At 43.6% G+C, this 26,004-nt stretch overlaps 1 protein-coding gene across 1 annotated transcript in view; it reads right to left on the reverse strand.

The window, feature by feature from the left end:
- Positions 1-2,115: 2,115 nt before the first annotated feature.
- GAREM (GRB2 associated, regulator of MAPK1) overlaps positions 2,116-26,004 on the reverse strand; it is a 153,890-nt gene continuing 130,001 nt past the window's right edge. The window contains exons 3-5 of the mRNA XM_006899560.1: positions 22,411-23,583; positions 5,311-5,477; positions 2,116-3,363 (exon numbers count right to left, since the gene is read on the reverse strand). Of these exons, the coding sequence (XP_006899622.1) occupies positions 2,463-3,363; positions 5,311-5,477; positions 22,411-23,583 (2,241 nt within the window). The 3' untranslated portion in view covers positions 2,116-2,462. The remainder of the gene's footprint in view (positions 3,364-5,310; positions 5,478-22,410; positions 23,584-26,004) is intronic.

Consider the following 26,004-nt stretch of genomic DNA (forward strand, 5'->3'; position numbering starts at 1 on the left):
GGGTCAGCAGTGCAACTCTCTGCGGACTACGTTAGCAAAAGAAACACTGAAAGAAGAAAAAGGTAGAGAGAGTCGATCGTTTATGTGGGGCAACCATCAGGTCACAGTAAACCAAGCCCAACCTTGCTCCTCCTCCGGAACTCGAGGGTGTGGACAAGTGCCACAAAACGTGACTAAACATGATACGGCAGGGTAGAAAGCAAAACTCTGCTTTTTCAATTGTGTCTCGCCTGTCTTCATTTAAAGGAAAGTTCCTAGACGACAGCTCGCTAAGGGACTTCCATCTCCCACAAAGTGATGCTTCCTAAACAATAAAGGAACTGTGGAGTCTGGAGTCACATGAAGGTACTATCAGACTTCATGGATGAGATGATTTCTTTTGAGTGGGTACTTCAGTTCGACAAACTTTATTTTTTGCCCCCCTACACAGAGTCTGGCATTTATGTTATGGGAGATATTTAGAAGGAAAATAAAACACCACCCTTCTCAACTTCTAGAAGATGACTTGACATAGAAAATCGAGTCATTGGGTGATGCAAATGGTTCACACTCTCATCTGCCAACTGACAGGATGGAAATTCAAGCAGACACAAGAGTGCCTTGTAAGAAAGGCCTGGTGATCCAAATTTAAAAAAATTTGCTACTGACCCCCCACCCCTGGGAGCATAGCTACACTCTGACACATACATGAGGTCTCATGAGATGGGACTGAATTGATGGCAACAGTTGTTGTTGGGGTTTTTTTAGGATGGAAAAGGAGGACAGATATTATCTCAGTGTAACTTTCACCATGACATAATGAAAATTTAATGCCAAGAAGTCAAGATTATATTGCACAGGACAAAAGGAAGGTCGGGAAAAACTAGACCGGTGCGTGGACGTATGTTCTAAGAGATCACAATGTCTTTAAACTTCTTTTTTGGTGAGCAGAAAGTGTGAACAACAGATGTAACTGATTCTTGCTGTGACGTGATGACGGCTGACCCGTCCCTATGGCTGTAGTGCGCTCACAGATCTCTCTCTCCAGCCAGAATCTGGGGCAGACCTTGAGGGAGGCAGGGCGGTCTGGACAGCACCTTGCTCAAAAGTAAACCTAAGATTTCTATTCTTTCAAACGGAATGATGTCAATGCCAGTTTATTTTGGAACATTTAATCACATTTAGGAAAAACTGTCAGACTAAAGGGCTGAAATTCTTGGAACAAAATTTTCTTTGGAAGAGAGAAAAAAAAAAAGAGACTGTGAAATATAAAAAGTACCTTCCTGGTTATTTTAAAATGGACTCAACAGATATAGCGTACGTAACTATGGGAGATCACGTCTGATTTCTGAGGTCTCTTCAAACATTGGCTGAGAATACCTAACACGTCCTAAAAATGCTCTTCAGCTCTTATGGTCAGACCTCAGGGAAGCAAGAACCTCAATCTAGAAAGTTATCAGGTGAAAGTAATCATTTATCTAGCTATCAGCATGGAAGTAGAATATGTAAAAACCAGTCTTATAATGGACTTAAAAATAAAATGTAATTCTTAATTATGATTCTAGCGATTTATTCCAAGCCTTCAATTATGAAGCCTCCTGGGATTCCACTTGCAGTGACCGGGCTCTGAGAATATTTGGAGTTTATTCTGTCCCCCGTTTCTAAGACAGTCAACTCTTTCAGCCCCCAAATTCCAATGCTTATCTGAAAGTGAACAGGTGTTATAAAAAAAAATTTGACTGAGGATGATGTTTTAAAACATACGAGGGTATATACCGTATATATAAATTATATACACTGGTTTATTTTTCCTCTGCCCATTAAAACTAGCAGCAGTTATAGATAAATCATTGTGGTCGGGATTGGCATTTCTAAGTACACCATATATCCTCGTATCAACAGATGACTTTTGGAAAATGTCTATGATAAAAGACCCTCCCACCAAGCATATAACATTAACGTGTCATTTCATATCACCAACATTTTCAGGCACAAGAGTTAAACAATTAGCAATAAGCAATGCAAAAGACAGAGCACAGGACAGTTAATTCTCTAACGTTGACACCCTTGCCCCAAAGAAGGGAATTACTGTTAAAAAGTATGTGGTGTGGTTTTTTGTTCATTTGTTTTGTTTTTAAGGTTTTTACGTCTTTCACCTTTGGCTATTTTGTAATAAATACATACCTTCTTGCATAAACCTATTTGGGTAAGGATGATTCTCAGAACACGCCGTTTTCCTTTCAGCAGCTGTTGGGTGTTGAGTGACATACAAGGCACACCTCGAAGTGTTCTGTACAGCATTTTATTGATGTACAAAATAGCCTGTTCACCATTCAAAAACGTAATCTGCATAGTAAGAGTGTCTCTTATCCCTATTTACAGAGAAGGTTTTTAGTGCAAAAAAACATGAATTCCATCCCAGCCCACCCCTTCTCACGCACAATTGTACCAGTCTTGTTCCATGCCAGCTGGGGGTAATTTGGCTATATTTTGGGCCTCCAGCCATTAATGAACTGCATTATCTTCTTCACCTGCAGTTTGCTCAGTTTGAAATCCTCAGAGAGGATTTCTTCTGTCAGCTGCACGAGCAAATTCCCATCAATCTTTTCCGTGACAAAGAATGATATGACATCTTCGGACAAGCCGATGAACCGCAAAGACTTAGACACTTCTTCAATCGACAGCCCCGAGAGGTCAGCTGGTGGCTGCCATGGGGACCCATCGCCGCAAGACCTGGGGGCCAGCTGGAGATGGAGCGGAGAGGAGAAGGGATAGGGGACAGAGAAGAGGTCCTGCATGCCCTTTGGAGCGAAATACTGGTCTTCAGAGAGGTCTGCTGACCCAGACTTGGGGTCTTCCTCAGCACCATCGATTTTCAGAGGCAAAGGGGAGGTGTCAGAGGTGGCGCCCTCGTCCACTGCTTTGGGGGCCCGTGGCGGTAAGGCCGGGCACGAGACACTCTGCTTGGCCGTGCCAGCTGCCAGGGCTTTGTTATCAGTGCTCTCCAGCGAGTAGCTTGCTGACTTGGGACAACCAGGGACGTTGCTGGCAGGCTCTGGGCTGACCACGCCAGCTTCCAGCTGGCTGGGGAGGAGCTCACAGCCATCGAAATCCAAAGGTGCCGGGCAGTTTCTCTTTGGTGTGCCTGGCGCCTTTTGCCTGGGATAACTGTAGCTCCTGCTCGGATCCAACAGAAAATCATTTCGAGTCTGGCTCTCCGAGGCCCCTGTATAATGGTTGGGCCACGAGAGTCTGGAGGAAAGAGCTTCAGCTGAAGGGCTTCCAAAGGGGGACTTCAGGTCCATGGACTCCGCTTTCATCCGGGTGCACGGATAGCAGGACACAGGAGCACTTTCCGATGGGCTGGTCTCACTTTTAGTCACGCTGCTTAAAAGCAAACACACAAACATGTCAGGGAGAGACAGAAGCCAAATTCCCCAGCCTCTTACCATCGTAGCCACAGATGATACTTCTAATTAGAAAAGCGGGTAGGAAAAAAGATTTTACTATGAATTCAATGTATGCACTAAGTAAGTACCCAGCTTCCTACAGTCTTAGCACACATATGGTACTTCTAATTAGAAAAGCAGGTAGGAAAATACACTTCTTATATGAATTCAATAAAGTACCCACTAACCTCATTAAAAGGTGTTGGGTTTTTTTTTAATCTTTAATAAAATATATTGGTAATTTTGTATATGGATAGTGCAACGATTTAAAATGCTATAGTGGTAATTTTATAAATACACGTGTGTGTATGTATATAACATATATAGATATAGATATAGATAAAGATAGATATACACACGAATATATATATATATATAAATAAATAAGTAGTTGTTTCTATGTATCTTTAAGTCAGAAGCTACCCACAGTTAACCTCCAGCAGATTTTCAGAGGCAGTATATTTCACGGGCGGAGACTGCCCAGCTTTCTCCTGTGGAGCAGCTTATAGATTCAAATCATGTGCCTTCAGGCTGACAGCACAGCTCCTTATCTCTAGGCTACCAGAGCTCTCACTATTTAAATAGAATATAAATACATGTATTTTATGTATAATATTATCTATCTATCTATCTATCTATCTATCTATCTATCTATCTATCTAATTTGAGAAACTAACAAATTTTTGTCCATTAAATTAATTAGCCAAAGTCTGGATCTTTATGATGAAAAAAAATTCTGAAGCCATGCTTGGGCTCAGCACCAACAAATGCCAGATTGATTAGTGATGTCTGCAGGAGACAAGTGCTGAGTCAAAAGGTAGTAAGTAGCAGACAGGTGCCTCACGCTGCCAGCCGGATGCTACAGTGACATGACTACATCATTACCATCCACTACTCTATTTACATCAGTAAGTCTCCAGGAGGAGAGAAGCTCCCAAATCAAATGTGTATGTTTACCCAGGTTCACGGCTAACTCAGTGACATTAGCATAGAGGCCTAAATGTCCAGAAGACCAAAAATAACATGCTCGAAATGTCAAGATCCCACCTAAGGCTGGGCCATCAGCTCTGGGTGCCCTATTTTAAAAGCAACAGTGAAACCAGAGTATGCTCCACAGTAGGTAATGAGGCTAATGAATGAGGGGTCAGACAGCGATGCCAAGAGAAACAGAGGACTGGACTGAGACTGTTTCTTTTGGAAAAGTGAAGACTTACATCACAGCAGACTTCAAATTTTCATGGGGTGTCAAAGAGAAGAAGGGCAGACCTAGCTTTGTTTTCCTAGACGTAAGGAACCGTTCAAAGTTATGTCCGGAGAGATTTCAACTCACTTTTATGAAGGATTTATTAAAAATAATTATTAGCATTGGCAAATGGAATGAGCTTCACTGCAGAAGAAGGAGCCCTCACAACACTGGAAGGACTTGGACAGAAGTGAACAGCTACCTGAACATGATGGTCAAGAAGGGATTCCTCTACCAGCTGGAAGTTCAGAGGACCCTTCCAACCGCAGGTCCTCGTGGAAGGTGGTGTCTATCAGCTTGTACTGGTGTCAAAGCAGAAAGCTCTGGAGGCTGCTCCGTGAGCATCAATGGCTCAAGAGGTGTTTCCAAGAGAACACAGCGAGCCTTACTCAGTGCATTCCTCCCAGATTCTGGCTGTGTCTTTTCTTAAGACTCTTTCATCCTAGCTTAAAGCCAGCTAAGGCCCCTATCATGGCATTCTAGTAAAACTGCCTTTAAAAGAACACCCCCAAAACAAAACCACTTGTTCTCACCCCCTGCTCTGCCTAAGTTCTGGCCACATTGTGGATGTTCTTAAGAACCTGTGAAGTGGCTGAGGGGGAGGACCTCACTGGGGGGAGACCTGGCGTGAAGACTTACATGTTGTGCAGCCCTGAAGAATAGTAGGACAGGGTGGGGCTGGGAGAGCGGGTCTGCTGTCGCGCTGGCTTGGCTGTGCGAGGAGGGATGGAGGGACTTGTGGACAAAGGCTTTGCGCTTCGGGGCGGAACAGGCGGGGCGTTCAGGAGCCGGCATTCTTCCCTGACCTGGCGCAAAAAAGAACACCCTGGGTTAGCAACGGGCGACAGTGCCGCTTGGGGCCAAGTCACTGCTCTCAAACAGGCAGAGAAAGGGGAGTGAGCAAGAAGATCAGAGCAAATGAGAAGGATGGAAAACACCAGAGGCCGCCAGAGAGAAAAACTGGGCACCCAAAAAATACTCGCTGGGACAGGCTGAGTTTGAAAGGCACTGCTTGGTGAATGTGAGCTATGGCTGAAGTTTATCAAGTTATACAAGCCTTTACAATGTCTTGAGCTAAAAGCTAATGAAATGTGAGGACTTCCAAACTGTGTTCAGTGGGAAAAGGCTATCAAACATCACCACCTCTCTGTCCTGAGGATTCAGTGACCTTCTCCTACAGAGCTGCATTTATTCACTGTGCACATTAGTGCCATCAGAGCAAAACCTTGGCTACATACAGGTTCTCCACAGAATTGCTCTGGTTTAAGTTCCTTCTGAAGCTGTGGTTTCTCAAGGGCAAATGGAATTGTGCAGATCTTGTTAAAGTGGAGAGGTCTGGAGAGGTGTACAGGATCCCAGAGACATTCTCAATTTCTCCCAAGCTCCTAGTGAAACTGAGGTAGCTGGTCCCTGGAGTACGGCCAGGGAGCAAGGCTAAATACAGGATGAGAAATGCCGCCGCCTTCCAAACCCCAAATCAGTTCTTTTTCTAAGAGCTGCTCTGTCTCTCTCACTCTCTCTTCCTATTCACTCTGGAAAGGATTAAGGAAACCCCGGCCTTCCACCAGCTGCTCCTGGTTTGTTTTTCACCTACCAGACACATTCAGACAACTGTTCAAGTTCATTTCTCATGTACTTCTCTGTGTCGGGCAGCAGGGGGCAGGTTAGACCAGGTTCTACCCTGCTACCCCAGAATGAAAACTCATTGAGCACCAGGCAAAAATAGAACCAAGTCTATGCATTGACGCATCTTTGTCTCCTTTTAAGACATGTCCCCATCAGTGTTTCACCTCTGCCTTCGACACCTTTCTATCCGGGCAATCACACAGCAAGTTGCTGTTAGCTCTGGGGTGATGTTTGCCTTCAATAAAATAATAAAGGTTCACATTATATCGCAGTTGCAGCATCTACCACCTACGCTATAGGCAGCCTCCAACTGGCTTCCCAGTCCTGGTTTACATGCCAAAGAAAACCAGACGCAAAGCCATGTGATTATGAGGACCAGCAGCCCTCGGTTCTGTGCGAAATAGAGGCAATGTAAAAGGCCTCACCTGTTCCATTCCTTCCTGGGGCTGGGATCCTTCCCAGAGGCTCAAAGGCCTGGTGACTGTGACTCATTGGATTAGAAAGAAAAAGTGTTTCATCTGGAGAAGCCCTTTAAGCTACAATAAGATCCTTAGAACACTGGTGAGTTGGTTGGTTTTTTTTTTTGTTTTTAAAAACCTTCCACCATGGCTCCAGGCACTCTCTTTTGGAAATTTCTGGTTAATGTAACTTTTCCATCCTCAATGGAAGAAGAACAAAAACCACCTCATTGCCTTCGGGTGGGAACTGAGTCACAGCTGACCCTCCGCTGGGTTTCCAAGGCTTGTATATCACCTGGCAGGAAGGCAGGAAGAGACCACTCATCTTTCCCTGGGGGAGGCTCTAGTGGATTTGAACCTGCAGATGTACGTTTGGGTTAGCAGCGCAGCTTCCTACGGACTCCACCAAGGAGCTGTGGGGGAGCAGCGGGTGACTGAATAAACAGCACATCTGGGAGCGAGGAGGCTTGGGTGATGCAAACTCTGTCACTGTCACTGAATCGGAATAAATTCAGAACTGACCACCTGGTTTCTGGTGTCTGTGAATCACACAGGAAGAGACTGCCTATCTTTGTCCTGAGGAGCTATTGGTGGATTCGAACCAATATGCTATCAGAGCTTTCAGATGTTTGATAAGGAGGTAGAGGAGAGCTCAAGGGGCCCCAGCAGAGACTGGACAGCACTGTGGGAGCTTCTTCTCTTAAGAAGCTGAGAAGTAACTAGAACACTGAAGGTCCAGCTGGGTCACCCACTCCTTGGCTTGGGGGGTATAGACTGTGTCATCTCTTGCCCCCTGCTGTTTTACTAAATTGTATAGCAGCTGGATGCGTTTCTTTCCTTTCTCATGGAACATCTATGAACCTTGGATGGGTGGGCGGAATTTGGTTTTAAATGTTCTTCGTTCCATTTAAGATTGTAGTTAATAGGAATCACAGAAAACTGGAGAATGACACATCTGTCAGTCACGTTTTTAATTTTTAAAATGAACATTGAGTCCTCAAACCTTGGAGTAGGGTGAGGTAATAAGGGAAACACAGCTATCTTGAATTCAGTTTAGAATTTCTAGATTTTGTAATCAGTCATTAAAAGTTCCATTAGGAAGACACAATTGAAATGTAAGATATAGTATTGCCAAAATGTCAATGGCAGCGTGGGATTTCAAATCATGGTTTGGTGAAGTCTTGGAATTTCTAGTTGAATGAGACCCAGGAGAAACCCTCTTCCTGCTGCTTTAACCACACTAAGGCTCAGACACCACTCAGAGGGGGATTGTCTATCACCTTCCATAACTAAACTAAAGGGCTTCCTTAAAGTTTTTATAGGGATGGGGACAGTGATAGGGAAACCCAGGCAACCGAAGGTCACCGGGTGTGGTGAGGAGGTAAATTGTAGCCTAAGAGGGCAGTCACATGCTAATGAGTATGAAAGGATTTTTAAAAGCCACTCCCTCCAAAAAAAAAAAAAAAAAAAGAGTTCACTACTCATTCATAGTCTCAACAAAACCTTGAAACCAAATTCAAAACACGAAATACACTCCTTAATATTGTGGTGGCCCAATGATAGGAAGCTGTGCTGCAATGCCGAAGGCACGCGGTTCAAATCCGCCAGTTGCTCTGCAGGAGCAGGATGGGCACTCTCCTCCTATGCTGTTTACTGCCTCTGAAGACCTGCTGGAGGGGCAGCTATGGGTCGGTTCCAACTTGATGGAACTAAACAACAACAACAACAATAAAAACAATCCCCACCTAAATGTCATTACCCAAACTTCGCAAGCTCTGGACTCATCTCAAGTAGCCATGAGAAATGACTATACAGTTTCTGAATCCTGCTAACACATACTGTTTATATTTGCTTATTTTTTATCCAGTTTTAACTAGGTTGGAAGCTGATTTGGTGGACTGTCATCAGTGTTCTTTTTACTACTATCCTGCAGATAGTAGACTTTGGAGATTTGTTGCTTCTGGCACAAATACCAGGTTAAGATGAATACAGCCAAAGGACATCTTTCTTTATTTCTATACTGATGCTTTAAGAATGTGCTTTTTATTTTTATAGCAAACTCGTTACTGACAGTCATCTGGGCTGGATGCTAATTTTTCTAAGTATCCTTCCATTAGCAGCTATTGGTGCCAGGATCTCTTCCTGACACACAACTCTACCATTTTGGGCATAGGATTAAAAAGGATCAGTATTTCTAAATTGGCAAACGTCTGTGGCTTTAATTTTCAGCACCCCAGAGAAAGTAATTACTATTCTCAAATGAAGATTGAATAAAATATCATGCCTGGAAGACGGGAACCCTACCATTAACTCCCAGTGCCGCATTTAAGATGGAACTTCATTGGCCAAAACAAAGGGGGAAGTTTTTTACTTGTGTTGTCAGTAAAAAAAACAACCCCCAGCAACAGTGCTGAGCAAGGGTTTTGGCATTTTCTTTCTCTCTTTTTTTTTAAAAAATATTTTACTACATCTTCGGTGGAAGTTTACTAAGAGAGTTAGGGCCTCAATTGACATTTTCCACACGAATTGTTCTATCACATTCACCACAATGTGTCAACACTCTTAATTGGGCTGTTTGTTTCCTTTTCAATACTCGAGTTTCCCTGTCCCCTTATCATCTCGCCTCTGCTTTTGAGGAAGGACTGACCTTTAGGTCTCATACTGATGGTTTTTAAGTAGGACATCAGTCTTAACTGATGTGTACATTGACCCTGTTATAAACCGAAGGAAGGACTTTGGTGCCAGGAGCGTCTTTGCAAACACCTAAACTAGTCATAACCAGGAATGACTTACAGTTAGGCAAAGGTCATGAATAATCTGCAAGGACTGGTAATACCCATCTTAAAAGAGACTGCTATGACATAGTTCACCAACATTATTATCTTCATCCTAGTGAAGTGAGTATGTCTGGGGTCTCAAAAACGATTCCTAATAGCCATCTAAGACACATCAACAGGTCTTGACTATGCAGGAGCAAAAGAGTAAGAAAGTAACCAAAAATTCAGTTGTTGTTGTTAAGCGCCATCGAGGCCTAGATGACTCATAGCGACCCTATGAACGAAAGACCTGAGCACTGGTTTTGTGTACTTTGTGTCTCTTTGCTATTTAGCTAGAAGGTGGTCTGAGGAGACAGGCTTGGCTATTGGTTTAGGATGCCTCAAAATGGTAGTCTGAGAGTTCTCTGTCCTCTACTTTTAGAGTTTGTTTGACTTTTTTTTTAAAAAGAAAAATAATTAGAAGTATTCATATATTCCCCATCTTCCACCTGGAACCAGGTACTTGGGTCCCACTGAGAACAGCCAGTCGTGGTGGCTGGGCACCATTTAGTTCTTCTCTGATCTCAGGGGACATGAGGCTGTGGTTTTTGTAGATTTTTTTTTTTGCACTTGTTTAAGTGGTTTTTTGTCAAATATTCTTCTAAGTGGTATAGCACTGGTCTGTCCATTTGTTGCACAGAGGTAACTTGTGGTTGCTGTGATACTAAACACTGTGACACTGCTGTGTCAAATGCAATAATGGTTACCCATGGTGGACAGTGTTTGGTGGAGCTCCCTGATTAAAACAAGCTTGGAAGCAGGAGTGGTATCCACTTCCAAAATGGCTTGCCTCCAGAAACTCTACGAACAGTGCTCAGGTCTTTAGTTTATAGGGTCTCTAGGAGTCGTCTATGACTTGATGGCACTTAACAACAACAACTGAATTTTTGGTTACTTTCTTACTCTTTTGCTCCTGCAAAGTCAAGACCTGTTGATGTGTCTTAGATGGTTACTAGGAATCTTTTTTTGGGACCCCAGACATACTCACTTCACTAGGATGAAGACCATAATGTTGGTGAACAACGTCAATCCTTGCAGATTATTCATGACCTTTGTCTAACTGTAAGTCATTCCTGGTTATGACTAGTTTAGGTGTTTGCAAAGACGCTCCTGGCACCAAAGTCCTTCGGTTTATAACAGGGTCAATGCACACAGATGGATTCAGGTGGTACTGGGGCGAGCCAACTCCAGTTTGTTGTCACAATCTTGCTTCATGAGAAATTCTCTGCTATAAAGCTTTTCTTCCTGGTTGTTATACTTGTCGTTTAATCTTTCCTTTTATCTTTGCTACTTTACAGCAAGTCTTTCCCTTTTCTAAAATAGTCAATGAATTCCTTCTTATTTAATACTTAAAAACTCAGTGTTGTGTTGTCAGGACCAAATCATCGTCTATCATCAATTGGGTTTTGAGGCTGTAAACTATGTGGAAGGAGACTCCCCATCTTTCTTCTGAGGAGCAGCTAGTGGATTCGAACTACCTCCATAGGGATGTCACCACAACCCTTTAGAATTAGGATACCAGTGATCTCTAAATCACCACAATCCTGAGGTGAATGCAGCTCTCCTTGGTATTCATACAGTGGATTGCTAACCCCAGAACTAAACACAAACTTCATCTACTGAAAGATGAAAATGATAAATTGTTCTTTTGAGAACTGCCATTTTTTTTTAAGTCTAGTAAGCAAATTTGAATTCTTAGTGGAAAAGCATTGCACTGCCAACCCAAAGGTATGTGGTTTGAATCCACTGGCTGCTCTGCAGGAGAAGGACAGGCAATTTCCTACTGTGCAATTTACTGCCTCTGAAAACTCACTGGAGGGTCAGCTATGAGTCATTCTGACTTGACAGCACTCAACTCTGATAAATGTCTATAGTTGTAGAGGGGCTTCAGGACTTTTGTTCATAGGGTCACTATGAGTCATGCTCGACTCAAAGGTAATCAACAATAACAATACTCAAATGGTTATCATTCAGCACAATGGAACAATCTGTAAATGGGCAAACAGCTAGGATTACAGGCATCATCCACTTCTACTGTCCCAAGGACTATAAAGAACATAGCTTTCTGTTTTCCTCATTCAACATTTATTTCATTGTTTACTTGTTTTCTCCCATGTTAATTCCCTTTTGTTCATTTGTTTACTCAACTAGTACTAAGTACATGGAAATGAGTAGCCCATGGAAATAGCTGTGAGGGAGGGAGATAAACACATAATCAAGATATGAACTGTTTGATGTTAACAGAAGTATGTTCACGTATCTGTAGAAGCACCATGGATGCATTCATGGGCAGGAGAAGAAAAACAGTCACAGAAAATTTCACTGGGAAAGGCTTGAGCAAGAACGAATGATGAGGATACAACAGTCAGGGGTATGAATGAACAACCAGAGAGAGAAACTGGCCAGAAGACTTAGATGGTGAGACAAATAATTCTTGCATTTATCAGATGGAAGTTTGAAAAAACAGTTTGGGAGAAACTAGGGTTCAGCTTTGAAATCACCAACTTTGAGCTGGATGTCCTCTAGGTAGATCGATGCTGGGGTAAAGGCCGCACTGAGACCCCAGGTAAGAAGAAAGGAAGGTTGAACTCCTAAGGGCAAATGAGGAGACAAAGGAAGAACCAGGGTTTACCACTCCCAGAGCAGGAGGATCTCCAAGGAGTGGTGTCAAGGAAGCTGAGGCCGGGAGGGCTGCAGATGGGCAACAGCGTCAGAGATGTCCGGTAGTCAGAGGTTCACTGAATGTGACAGTCGGCAGGTGACTGAACAGCTGAGGCTTGAGACAAGGGAGGGGAGCAGAAGCTACATTCTAGTGAGTCGATGACAGATCAGGAGGTGAGAGGAAGAGCAGATTCAAGAACATTGACTGCAGAGGAAGAAAAAAGGCTTATTAGAAAGGTTATTAGAAAGGGATGCTGGATTGAAGGAAGCAAGCTCTTCCTTCCTTCCTTCCTTCCTTCCTTCCTTCCTTCCTTCCTTCCTTCCTTCCTTCCTTCCTTTCTTCCTTTTTCTAAGTGTGGAAAATGTATACATGATGTATGCATGTGGAAATAGGCTGCTGGTCTGAGCTCTACTGTGTAAGAAGAGGTAGGACAGAACTCCACTGTTCCATCCACTACTCTCTGCCTTAGAACACCACCACTGGTCACATGAAGTCACTATTCATTGCTTAGCTCACATAAAAGCAGCTACCATTGGAATACATTATTTTGGAAAGCTTCACGTTTCTAAGTAGGCATGGTCGACCAAACCAGAACTCAACTCCAGTCTTTGGTTTAAATCAAACACGCTATAGAACGAGACAATGTTCTTTATTTACAGAATTCTGTCTACAAAGTCTAATTTGATTTCTTCACTCTTGGGGATAGGCGTGTAAGCTTCCTTTCCCCACCATATTCTCTTCTGGTCTAACTCCGTTTATGTTAAGAGAGAGGTGAGCATAAGGTAAAGTAACTAAGATATGAGAAAAAGATATGTGACTTCTTATTATAACTACATTAGAAAATACCATCTATGAAAATTTGTTATTAGTACAAAGCTCACTACTGTAAGGTTAGAAAAAAGGTTGAAAACAGGTATTTGCTATTGACAGTTGTCACTTAGACAATTTCAACTCTGAGTTTCTCAAGGAGAAAGAATTCAAATCGTATAAACAACAGGAAATTACACACATTACCTGTGAACTAATTTCTAACTCTCTTTCTCAAACAATTCCTAGAGGTTAAAAGAATGGAAGAAACACAAGAGTCTATGATTTTTTTTTTTTTTTTACTTCCAAGAAGACTATGTAACATATCAGTACTGTCCCCTTAGGCTTTGCCAACCCTATTGTCTGTAGAACAATCAGGTGGGTTAAAAACTGCTACCTTTCTGTTAGTAGCTGAAGGCTTCACTGTTGCGCTATCAGGGCTTCTTTTTTTGGGGAAAATACAATGATGGTGCTCGTTAGGGGTTGTTGTTAAGTGTCACTGAGTTGAGCATAACTCACTGCGACCCTATGAACAAAAGACCCTGAACCCTGTTCTGTAACTATTGTAGTTTCTTTAAATTCACAGAGTTTCCAGAGGCATGTTGGTTAGGAAGTGGATGCCACTCCTGCTTCCAAATCTCTCTTAATCTGGGAGCTCTCCACCAAACACTGTCCACCATCACAGCAAACCCAGGTTACCTGAGTAAGCAAATCGACAGACCAGTGCTGTGTGGCTTAGAAGAAAATTCCTCTGAAATATAATAACACTACGCCTGAGGGCCGCCTGAGGAACTGACTTTTAAATATAAAGGCCCTCCACCAGGTCCTGTTGACTTTAAACAAGAGGCTTAAATAAAAAGAACCACCAACTAAACAGTCCACACCTTACCCTCAACCAAAACAAGAGAGCCTACCTTTCAGAATCTAATCGCTTCACCCATTAGCATCCAAATTGGAGACTTAGGGCCCAACCTGTAAATACACAGGCCCTTCTCCAGGTCCTGTTAACTTGAAATAAGAGGCTTAAATTAAAAAAGGCTATGAAACCTCATCTTATGTACTTAGGGCATGTTGTAAAAAGGGCCCAGTCCTTGGAAAAACATGCTGGAAATCTAGGTCAGAGAAAGAGAGGCGGTCCCTCCACAAGACGGATTGACATGGCGACAGGAACAATGGGTTCAGGTGTGAGGAGATCATGTGGATGGTACAAGAACAGGCAAGGCTCCCAGGTGTTCTCCGTGGGGTCCCAAGAGTCCTGGTTGACTCTCCAGCACCTGACAAGCGTACAGAATGTCTTCCTTTCTTGGGACTTCCTACTTTTCTCCCACAGAAGAAATGATGCTTTCGGACCCCTTGTTAACTAGACTATTGAGACAATTTTGTTGCTGTCGTGTACCGTCAAGTCGAAACCAACCCATAGCTGACCCTCCAAAGTGTTTTCAGAGTCAGTAAATCCTATGTGAGGAGACTGCCCATTTTGTCTCACAGAGCAGCTGGTGGATCCGAACTGCATGTTTTTGGGAGAGCAGCACAGCTCCTTACCACTAGGCCACCAGAGCCCACCTAGAGACAACTTTAGGAAAGGTAAACGGGACATTCACTTTGACATATATTTTTGCTTTACCATCATCCTTAGATATTTTTTTGGGAAAGAAATTAATTTCAGAGCAGTACTTGCTCAGCTCTTAAATACAACGCAGAGATCACAGAGATCTGAAGGTACCAAGCCTCCTTGTTGACACAGTTTGAAATCTGTCACAAGCACCTGTCCCAAAGAACAAACAGCTTGGAATGTGGGTGATTACCAGGGTCACAGTGGAATATGCCAGCAGGTAAGGACAGTAATAATCATTCAGAAAGGAGACATATTCTACATGAGCCTGACCTCGAAGTGGATTCACCTTTACCATTCGTTTTCGTCTCTAAAAAGGCCAATTCAAGATCATGTCAGTGATCCAAAGAAAAGAGTTTTGTAACAAGCTTCCCTGAACTTTGTAACTTTGCCTTCACGGCCTGCCCTCTGCCCTGTACTAAACATTCCTTCCCACACTCCTTCTCCCAGATAACAAAATCAGAACAGCCGTAAGAAATCTTATTTATAAAGGGGCTTTTATACTAAGTTCATAACCCTGTCACAATAGCTATCGGTGGCCATTTCCAGGCAAACTGAAGTGAAAAGTTTTATAGTGGCAGAGCAGTGATACAGTTAACCTCTATTTGATTAAGTATGGGGAGGGCAGCTGTGATTTACAGTCAAAATCCTGACTCTCAGATGCACACTCTTCTCGCTCCAGTTTTATATACTAAAGGGAAGGCCCCCAAGCCAGACTCGTCTCTGAAACGCCTCTCACATCCATGCCTCTGGCAAAGGAGGCCAGGGGGGAGAGCGGGCGGTCAGTCCCTAGGCAAGAGGGGCAAGTGGCCTGAAAAGAAGTTCTTGTTCATATTCGAGGGGCTTCTATGGATGCAGAAGACAGTGCCACAGAGGCAGAGATGAAGGAGTTGTCTGGGGCAGAAGTACTATAAATGACTGGTACAATTAGAGTGTGTTATCATCTCCGTCTAAACAGAATTTTGTATAAATGGCAAGTATAAGCACAGATATGAAACACAAACGGTTGACAGAATATTATGAATTATTCTTACAAATATTCAGAATTCTAACATGCATGGAAAGAAGAAGGGGTAAAATTCTGGGCCTGTATGATTTCATTGAATAATAATCCCACATGAAACCAAAGGCAACTGGCTTCAAAACTACCAAAACAATAATAAATTAGTCATTATTTCAATTAGTTAATGGGAACATAGATATGGTTTGCCTACAGAGAAGACGCGTTCTTCAAAAATTGTGATTAAAATTAATTAAATGGCAGATGCCCCAGGAGACTTCGCTGATTAGTAGAATAACTGGTAAATCTTTTTTTTTTTTTAATATGTGTGTATGGAGGACAATCTTTTTTGTACCTGTGAGTATAAATATAGTAGGTTTACTTAAGAAAAATCTTTCTTTAACGTCTTTCTCTAATACTAATATTTTATAGAGGAGGAAAACATTCAAAGAGAAAAAACAAAATAGAGTAAAATAAATTCACACAAAAAGTAAATTCTAATAGTTACTCCACTCAGTTTATAAAGAAGTATTCTGTAATAACACATTCTTCATTGGGCGGCCATGTGTTTCTCAAGGTAACCACATGCAGGTTTGTGAGGTCTGGCAAGATTATTCTGGCCATGCCCTGGTTATTCAGAAACATAAGGGGACTCTAGTGGCCTAGTGGTAAAGGAATTGTGCTGCCAATGAGAAGGTATGTGGTTCAAATCTATTAGCTGCTCCATGGGAGAAGGACACTCAGCTAGTGTGATTTATTGCCACCGAAGGGTCAGTGATGGGTTGGTTCTCACTTGACAGGAAACATCAACAACATTTCTCCAGTGGATTGGAAGGCAATTTCTCCAGTAGATTGGAGATGGTGATGATGGCACAGGATAGGACAGGGTTCAGTTCTGTTGTTTATGGAGTTGCTGTAAGTTGTGCATGACTTGACAGCACCTAACAACCACAATAAGGAAATTTCTTAGCTATAATTTCATGTGTGTGTGGGGGTGTGTGTGTTTCACTTATTCTTTATTCACATTGTGTTTCATACAATCATTCCCATGCATTGTTGTTGTTAAGTGCCATCAAGTCATAGACAACTCATACATGAACGAAAGACCTGAATACTTGTACAACTTTTATAATTTCTCTAAATTCACAGTTTCCAGAGGCAAGCTATTTACGGCAGTAGATGCCACTCCTGCTTCCAAGCCCGTTTTAATCTGGGTGCCTCACCAAACACTGTCCACCATGGGTAACCATTACCACATTTGACACATAGTATCACAGTGTTCAGCATCACTATGTTTTAGAAAATTAATCACCATTGGACTATATTCATCATTACCCTATCTTTTCAGCCCCCTCTAGCTCTTTCCCCTTTCTTTTATCCCTTCCTTCCACCCACCAAGTGTGCAACCCTGTGATTTTTGCCTCTACCCATCCTCACTTGTCTGTTCCCATCCCTTCCACCCTTGGGTCCCCCTTCCATGGTTTTCTGGTTATCTTTCTAATTTTATAGAAGTATGCTGGGAATGTTCACTTTTTTTCACTGCACCTTCTAAGCAACTCCTGCCTTTTCCCAGGCACTCAAGTCTGCAGAACCCTCTAATTTCTCCATTAAAAGATGATCAATTATTAGGAACCACAAGGTGCTTAGGATTTCAGGAGCTCTGCCAGTTTCACTCCACAGCTGGGCTATCGTAACATCTGTCCTGTCGAGCAGACAGTTTTTTAGTCAGACGAAAAGGATGTTTTGTTCTTTTAAAACCTAGGTCCTAAAGACCTAGCAAAATCAAACTATGGCATGTACTTTCGTGCCTTGGGGTAGGGGCGGGGTGCAGATGGTTGACACGTGGGGTCACCATGAAGCAGAATCAACTTGAAGACACTAACATCACCACCATCATGGGCTTTTGGGATGTTAGGGTGACTGCTGGTCCTGGGCATTGCTCAGTGGGTGTGTGAGGGCATCCCACTTGCCTCTGGGGAAGGGTCTCTTCAGCTGAAGAGGATGACTCCTTCTCCATTTATCAGTCAAGAAGGAACAGAGGGAGAAAAAAAATCTCCTGAATATTGCCTTCTGCTTGACCCAAACTGAAAGACATCTCAGAGTAAGTTATTGTTGCTCTTTATTGAATGGTGACCGAGTGCCAGAGAAAAGTGCCAAGTACTTGTACAGTGCAATAATGCAATGGAGAAGGTGTAACTATGCCCGCAGGAGCAGGCGCTGGGAGCTCAACTCTTTTTTCTCAAGGTATGGAGCTCCTAAGCAGCTGAGTGAGGACTCAAACCCAAGCACAGCTCTGCCACGCAATGCCATGGCGCCTCTGATAACTTATTCACAGCACGGAGCACACACATCACCTGTCTCCTGGATTCCAGGATCACTGAGAAGCGAAATAATGACTCCCAGGATGCTGTGCACATCCTTCCAATTCCTCATCAATTTTTCAGCCTGTCTGAGGTAGGTCCAGAAGGCCCAACTCACATCTCCAGCATAAAACTGGCTTTCTGACCACCCACTAGATTGCTACTGTTGTTAGATGCCATTGAGTCGACTGCAATTCATAGCCATTCCATGAACAAGAGCGTGGAACTATGTCTAGTCCTGTGCCATTGTCATAATTTCTGTCATGCTTGAGCCCCGTCTCAGTCACTGTGTTGATCTTTCTGGTTGCGGGCCTTCCCAGCATGGTATCTTTTTTCAATCTGGCATGAAAATCATACTTAAGTCTTATTCCCCTTCCATCCCCAGATACTAGTAAGAAAAAGTATGCTTTACCAAACGAACTTTATAGATGATAGTTTTGCCCTAATAACAATCAATATATAGAAATCTAATAACTCAATCCCTCCAATAAGGTTGGCTCAGGATAGAGAAAGCTTCAGAGCTGTTGTACACGGGGTCGCTATGAGTCGCAGGCGGCTCGACGGCACTTAACACACACACATACACACACATACATACACACACACACACACACACACACACACACACACACACACACACACACACACTGTTTCTCATATGCCATAAGGTATGCTAGTCTCCACAAAGGTTAAAATTTTTTTTCACAGAAATTCACAAAAGACTGGGTTGACAGCAGTGCTTCCTAACCGAAAGTTCCTTTTATTTTCTCTCCACAAATTTCAGAAAGTGCTGTGATGATAGCTACTTGCTGGGAGAAACCAGCCTTTCTCTCTGATATTCAGCCCAATGGAGGGTACTGATTCCTGGGTTCTGGGGCCTTCTGACCACTGACTAGGTTCTGGGGTTCCCTGGCAGGATCCCTGGCATAAGTGAGCTCAGAAGTCAAAATAATCACAGAACTTCATGCAATCTGAAGTTTTCCTATCCTTGCTCCCCCACCTGGCAGAATTGCTACATCAAGTGCTAAGTGTACCAAGAGTGAAGAACGGCTTTATCATCCGGTGAAGAGCTTCTGATCGGCCCCACAAGCTAGTTTGCATTTTTAGGATGCGGTTTGGGAAGGACTGAGGTGCACGGATGCGGAAGATGGGAGGAGTGTAGCACATAGAATACCTAAGAAGGAGAAAGACAATGCTCACTCTGTTTTGTTTTTTTCACTCTGGGGTGAGAGCACAAACATGGATCACAACCAAAGACCCCGAAGCCAGAAGTGAAGACTAAAAGAATTCAAAGGTAGAGAACTTCAAAATATGACTGTCAAACAGCAACTGAATCTCTAGCTCTTAAGATGATTGTACTGAGCTCAGTCCATTCACCAATGGCCAGAATTGCTGTTCTGACCACAAAAGACACTCTTTTCTGGATCTTTATTCATTCCTTGAACACTTGCTATTTGCAAGAACCTGGCAGGAGCCAGCACCTTCCCAGACACTCTTTAGCTGGCGTTCCCTAAAAGCATGCTGCCATCTTCAATCGTCTGGCTGGATAACTGTTAGGCACACGGCTAGCCTCTGTCCCAGGGCTCACTCCACTCCAAATATCCAGAGAAGAAGTTTTATTTAATTCTGTGGGAGCCCTTGAATATATGCCTTATTGAAGTCCCCCTTTGAAAATTACAAGCTGAAGCCACATCTAACAGCTATGACGTTCTCTGGATCCCATGCACATCCTAAAAATGGAAAATTCTTTTCATGGTCACAGAACTAATAAAAAAATATGACTTCATATGAAATGCCTCAACTTTTATTTTCTCCCCCCACCCCCGAGTGTGTGTATGTATGTGTATTAGGAAATTAAATGACCTCAGATGTTTATGAAAAAGGTCTTTATGTTTATAGTGTTCTATAAACACTGGACATGCTCTGAAGAGATTCTTTTACATCACAAGAAATGATAGTTTCTTGAGGGCCACAGCCCTCCTCTCTCCTGTGAGATTTGCTTTTAATTTCAAATTTAACTCTAGCTTTTCTAGCCCTCCCCCCGCCCCCTTCCAGTAGCAGGGTCAAAATTGGGCTCTTAAATATTTATGTTCTTCCTCGTTTTTCCTTAGCTACAGGAAAAAAAAACCAAACAAAAAAACCAAGTGCTGGTTTCCTGCCCCTAGTGGTTATATAAATGACTCGTGGGTGTGACCATCTTACATGAGTCACTCAGTCAGTCAACAAACAGCCCTACTATGAGCTAGGAAGGGTCAAAGAATTCTGGAAAAGCTGAAGTGGTCTCATTCCTATGAAAGACCACAGGCCCAATCTTCACGTAGCCACACACGTAAAGCGGAGCAGGGAACACTCTGAAATGGCCTCAAGTCCCTGCTAGGAGAACTAGCCCTTCACTTTCTACCTGGTCCTCAAGGAACTGTCTGACATTAACACAATGGCTGCAGATTCTAATTCCACCAAGATTTGCCTCTGCACCTCCTGCGTACAGTGCGGCTGGGAGTGTGTGTGTCCTTGGACCCTGGGATACCTTGCCAGGAGCAGGGCTGAGTCTAGGGCCTGAAGTTGCTGTGAGCTCCTATGTTTTGGGACAAACTGGAAGAATTGTGTTTCTTCTCTGGTATGTTCTGCAGCCATGAAAACTCTTTTTATGGGCAAATGAACCTGCTTCATGATGGCCACTGGCTCTGCCATCTGATGTTCAGGGCTGTCTGTGATCAGGCTCTGGCCTCTGAACCACTCTGCCTTCTCCAATCAGCCTCACTGAACATGTTTAAAGCAGATGTGCTCACAGCTGTCCCAGCCTCCAGCCCCACTGCTCATGCAACCGTGTCTGGACATCCTTCCTCCTCACCTCTCCGCTATTCCAAATCCTGAATAATATCCTCTAAAGCTTATTAGAAATGTCACAACCTCTACAAAGGCATCTCTTATTTCTCCCTGCAAACACAAAGTCTCTTTCTTCTCTGAATTCCCACAGCCATTATCTGTCTACATCTTGTTTATCTACATTTGGATTTGAGTCATCTCTCTTTATTTGTTCTCATCTGTATAAATCGAAGAGGTGCCAGTAGTCAGGGTTTGGGTCTAGCTGCTGGTCGTATTTCTACCATCTAGTCTAGGACCTCCTGGCGTCTAGATTGGATGTGTGCTCCACTCCTCAGGGCTCCAGGGAATTATTAGGGGACAGACAGTGGGGATACAGAAAACAGGCAGGAAAGGCAAGGAGACATCTTCTCCCAAATTTGTACTTCACATATAGTTTCTGATCTGAATGTGTCTGTATACTGGGATTCATGCGGACATTTCGATAGTTCTTAAAGGGGTCTGCTGGGGCAAGGGGGGGAAAAAGGAATGTATTGAAAGATATATTGTCAAATAAAGGCAGAGAATGACACCCCAGTCCTCTACCACTGTCTCCCTTAGATGTAATGAAACCGCATGCTCAAAAATGAGTGTCAAAAGTTTTGAGTGGCTGTCAATCAAAGAACATAGTGAAAACAGAGTGTCTTGTCCTGGTCTTGTATTTTTCTACTAGAATTTGACAGAAGCCTCCTCAACCCCTCAATGGGTTATGCTTTTGGAATTAAAATGATGCCATCTAGACACATCTGTGTGCATGTGTGGGGAGTGTACATGTGAACGTGCCCCATATGCTTGGAAGTCAATGTAGTTTTGGGGTCCAGAAAAGGGTCATGAGTGATGCTGATGCCTCCTGACATTCACTCTGCTGCTTCAACCTCCGCATCACTGTAAATAGCACTAACATTCCTTCTCTCGCTCAGGTTAAAAATCGAATTCATCACTAAATATTTCGAGGGTCTACCTTAAAACATTCTGAAGTACTTTCTTTTCCCTGTGGCTGCTACTATCAGGTACTGTAGCCCAAGGAACTGTTACTTCATACCTACCTGCCTGGTCTCTGGCTTTACCCTCTTCCTCCTTCTAAACAATAGGAGCAATGGTGGGGGTGGGGGTGGGGGTTATGTGCCATCAGGTTGGAAGTGACTCATAGCTGACCCTCCAGCAGGTTTTCAGAGGCTGTGAAGTGCACTGTGAATTGTCCATTTCTTTCTCATTAAGCAGTTAGTGGATTTGAACCTCTAGCCTTTGTACTGGCAGCACAACTCTTTACTTACTAGACCACCAGAGCTTCCCATACACATAGTAATGTTTAAACTTCTCTTGCTAGAAGCTCTCAGTGTTTCTCATCAAATGTAGACTAAAATCTCTAATCAGTAAAAAAGAATGGAGCAAGCCTTTCTGTATCATTCCAAATTGTGAAATTATGCAGGTTCTGATATGCTAGTTAGGGGGTTTCCCTTTGCTCAAGAGAACTGTGAATGACTGAGCAGAGGGAAGAAAGACTGGCAGAGGACCCAAGAAATAGCAATGACTTACTGCTTCAGATTTGGGAGGCACTGGAGGTGGAGGTAGGGCGATATCAGAAGACTTCACTGCTGCTCCCAGAGGCCCAGGGATGGGAAGAGGAGAAGGGCCACATTTGGACCGGACAGAGCTTCTGAAGTTATCACACCTGCTCTTCTCGCTCAGGGAGCGTGTGAGTGGCTGATGGCTAGGCTTGCCTTCATCCAGCCACAGCTCCTCGTATGGAAGCTCCGACTTCCCAGGGATGCCTGTTGGCTCATCACCAGCTTCTGGGAAAAGGTAGTCGCTTCCACTATCACCGGAGTCCTGGTAGGGCAGGATGTCATTAGGGAAGGGGGCCCACTCTCCGCCCAGGTCTCTGCAGCCATGCAGGTTCACCTCGCTGTTGCCATGGAGATTGTTGCCATACACACAGACCGAGAGCCGGTGGAAGGACTGGGTGAGCTCATCGCGGGCATAGCTGAGGGAGTTGGGCACATGGTTGTGGCCGGAACACCGGCTCTTCTTGGGGCTCTTGCAGTCCTCATTCCAGTCCGTCTTCACATCCCGGACTGCTCGGGAATACTCATCGATGTCGAACTGCTCTTGGCAGATACCCAGCCAGTGATGGACCAGCGGCTCAGGCCAACCCTCACCCTTCACCAGGTGCTCCGGGAGGCTGAACTTGGGAACGGTCAAGTGCAAAGGGAAGTGCATGGGGAGGATCTTGTTGTTACGCAGCACGCAGCAAACCACCACCGTCTTGGTCTGGATGTTCACGAACTTGTAGCGGTGCCCCTCACGGATGAAGTGGAGGTCGTAGGGGTTTCTTGGCGGGGGGCTCGGCACGGTCACATTCACAGGCAGCCGGGTCTTCTCCACAATGTTGCGGATGGTGTGCTCACCCTCCTGCATCTGAAGCTCCAGGGGACTGCGGGTGCTGAACCTGCCCTTGCACTGGAACGGGAGGCTGATGCTCTCGTTGGTCCGGTGGTTCATGCAGATGAGGCAGGGCATCTTGCCTTTCCCTAGCTTGCTGATGGAGTTCAGCTTCCCGATCTTCTTGAAGATGGTGTTGAGTCTGGACTTCTCCTTGAAGGTCTTTGCATACAGGATCTCCGCCTGCCCCATCAGTGTGAGCTCGTCCCCCGTGCACAAGGTGATGTTGTACACTTCAGTGTCTTCATTGCATTCACCTGAAGCAACCTACGAAATGAGGAGAAAAAGAAATTCCCATTTTAGGTTCAGAACCTTCAGTCTATTCATACAAATGCACAAGAAGGTTGCCAGGAAGACAACCAGGAAAACGCTGTTCTATTTTAATACCAAATTTAAACTCCATTTCTAATATTCACATGGCTGATAAGGAATTCTGGTGGACTAGTAGTAAGAAGCTGTACTGCAATCCTGAAGGTACATCGGTCGAGGCCACCAACTGCTCAGTGGGAGAAGGATGGGCAATCTCCTCCCATGCAATTAACCGCCTCTGAAAACCCACCAGAGGGTCAGCTATGGGTCGGTTCTGACTCTATGATACACAACAACAACAACAATAGCAAGGAGCTCTGGTGGCTTAGTGAATAGGGAGTTGTGTTGCCAACCCAAAGGTTTGTGGTTCAAATCCACCAGCTGCTCCGCAGGGGAAAGGTGAGCCATCATCTCTTATGTGATTCACAGCCTCTGAAAACCTGCTGGAGGGTCAGCCTTGAGCCAGTTTCCACTCAGCAGGAAGAAGAAATCCTTTCTGTCTGAGATACTAGCTTAGATTTCAAAGAATAAGGTCCCTCTTCCTCCTCAGAGACAAAAAGAATCTATGTTCATTAACAACTATTGGGAAGCATGGAGAGAGAGAAAAACCAGCACTCAAGACTCAAAAACACTGTTGTTCCTGTTGCGTTCACCACCTAATTGTGGTGACTTCACGTATAAGGGAACGGAATGTTGCCCAGTCCTATGACATCCCCATCATTAGCTGCAGTGCAAACTACTGCTGCCTCATAGGGTTTTATTGGCTGCTTCTTTCCCCCCCTTCTTCGTCTTAGTCTATAGATCTGCTGAAACCATCATATCAACAAGCGGACAACTAATGACTGACAGGAGGTGGCTGTGCCTCAAGTGCACTGGCTGGGAACTGAACCCAGGTCTCGTGAACAGAAGGCAAGCATTGTTGCAATGACCCACCGATGCCCTCGATTCCTAGATGGCCATGTCTTTATTCCTACATATGTAGTTTATCCCATGGGTAATTATTTGGGAGATGAATATGATAATTTCCATTTTCCAGTTCTAAATAATTTTTCATAAATACTACTGTAAAAAAGACTTTGATTTAATATTTTACTACGTTCCTTCATGTTAGAATTGGAAGAAGCAATTTTAAAAACTTTAATTTCTTTCCTGTTATTTTATTTTCCAAATAGTTCCTGTCTTTGGGGTACTAGGTATTTGATATACTAGCAATCTTAAGAGACAAAATTTGAAATATTGTATTAGAGATACAAAACCTGAAAATAATCTATGCAATCCTAACATGACATCTCTAATAATTTTGAAAGGGAAAAAAACAAATGAAACTTATCAAATCTTGGAGATATATACAGTTATCTAAGTTTCTAATTATAGCTTATCTATCTATCCACTCATCATCATAAAGTCTGATTCTGAACTCATATATCCCAATACATATGAATATACCAATAAACTGACAGGTTTTAAAAAACTGTTTGGCAATTACAAATAATGCTGCCATACAACATTCTTCTAGGTTGTGTAACCCTGCTATGTCCACTTGCTGTACACAGGTAACTTGTGGTTGCTGTGATGCTAAACACTGTGACACTGATGAGTCAAATGCGAGAATAGTTCCCCATGGTGGACAGTGTTTGGTGAAGCTCTCCGATTAAAGCGAGCTTGGAAGCAGGAGTGGCATCCACTTCCATAACAGTTTGCCTCTGGAAACTCTATGAACCTGGAGAAAGGACGAAAGTTATACAGGAGGTGTCCAGGACTTTCGTTCATAGGGTCGCTATGAGTCACCTGCGACTCAATGGCACTTAACAACAACAACAACACTGCCATACATATTTAAATAAAGTTCAATCAAAATTTATAAATGTACTTTAAAAACATAATATATGTATTTCCTATTGTGCTTCATTGATTTATAAATCCTAATGGAGGGACGGTCCTTGGAGGAGGACATCATGCTTGGAAGGGTGAAGGGACAGTGCAGGAGAGGAAGACCCTGGATGAGATGGACTGATAGAGGAACTGAGGCAAGGAGGGTAGATGAGCCAGTGAGTCTGGCCCAGGACAAGGCAGGTTTCAGAGCTGTTATACCCAGGGTCACCATCAGTCGCAGGTGACTTGACATCACATAACAACAACAATGGTTCTACTGGCACTGCTGGCCTAGTGTTAAGAAACTGCACTGCAACCTCAAAGGCGGGCAGTTTGAATCTACCAGCTGCTCTGCAGGAGAAGGATGGACAATCTCCTCCTGTGTGATTTACTGTCTCTGAAAACCCACTGGAGGGTCAGCTATTGGTCGGCTCTGACTCGATGGTACAACAATAACAACAAAAACAATGGTTCTACTAGAACTTTGGGAAAACCCAGGTCCTCAGA

The sequence above is a fragment of the Elephantulus edwardii genome, unplaced genomic scaffold, assembly GCF_000299155.1.
Source record: "Elephantulus edwardii isolate Elephantulus edwardi_28Jun2011 unplaced genomic scaffold, EleEdw1.0 scaffold00261, whole genome shotgun sequence".
Taxonomy (NCBI): Eukaryota; Metazoa; Chordata; class Mammalia; order Macroscelidea; family Macroscelididae; genus Elephantulus; species Elephantulus edwardii.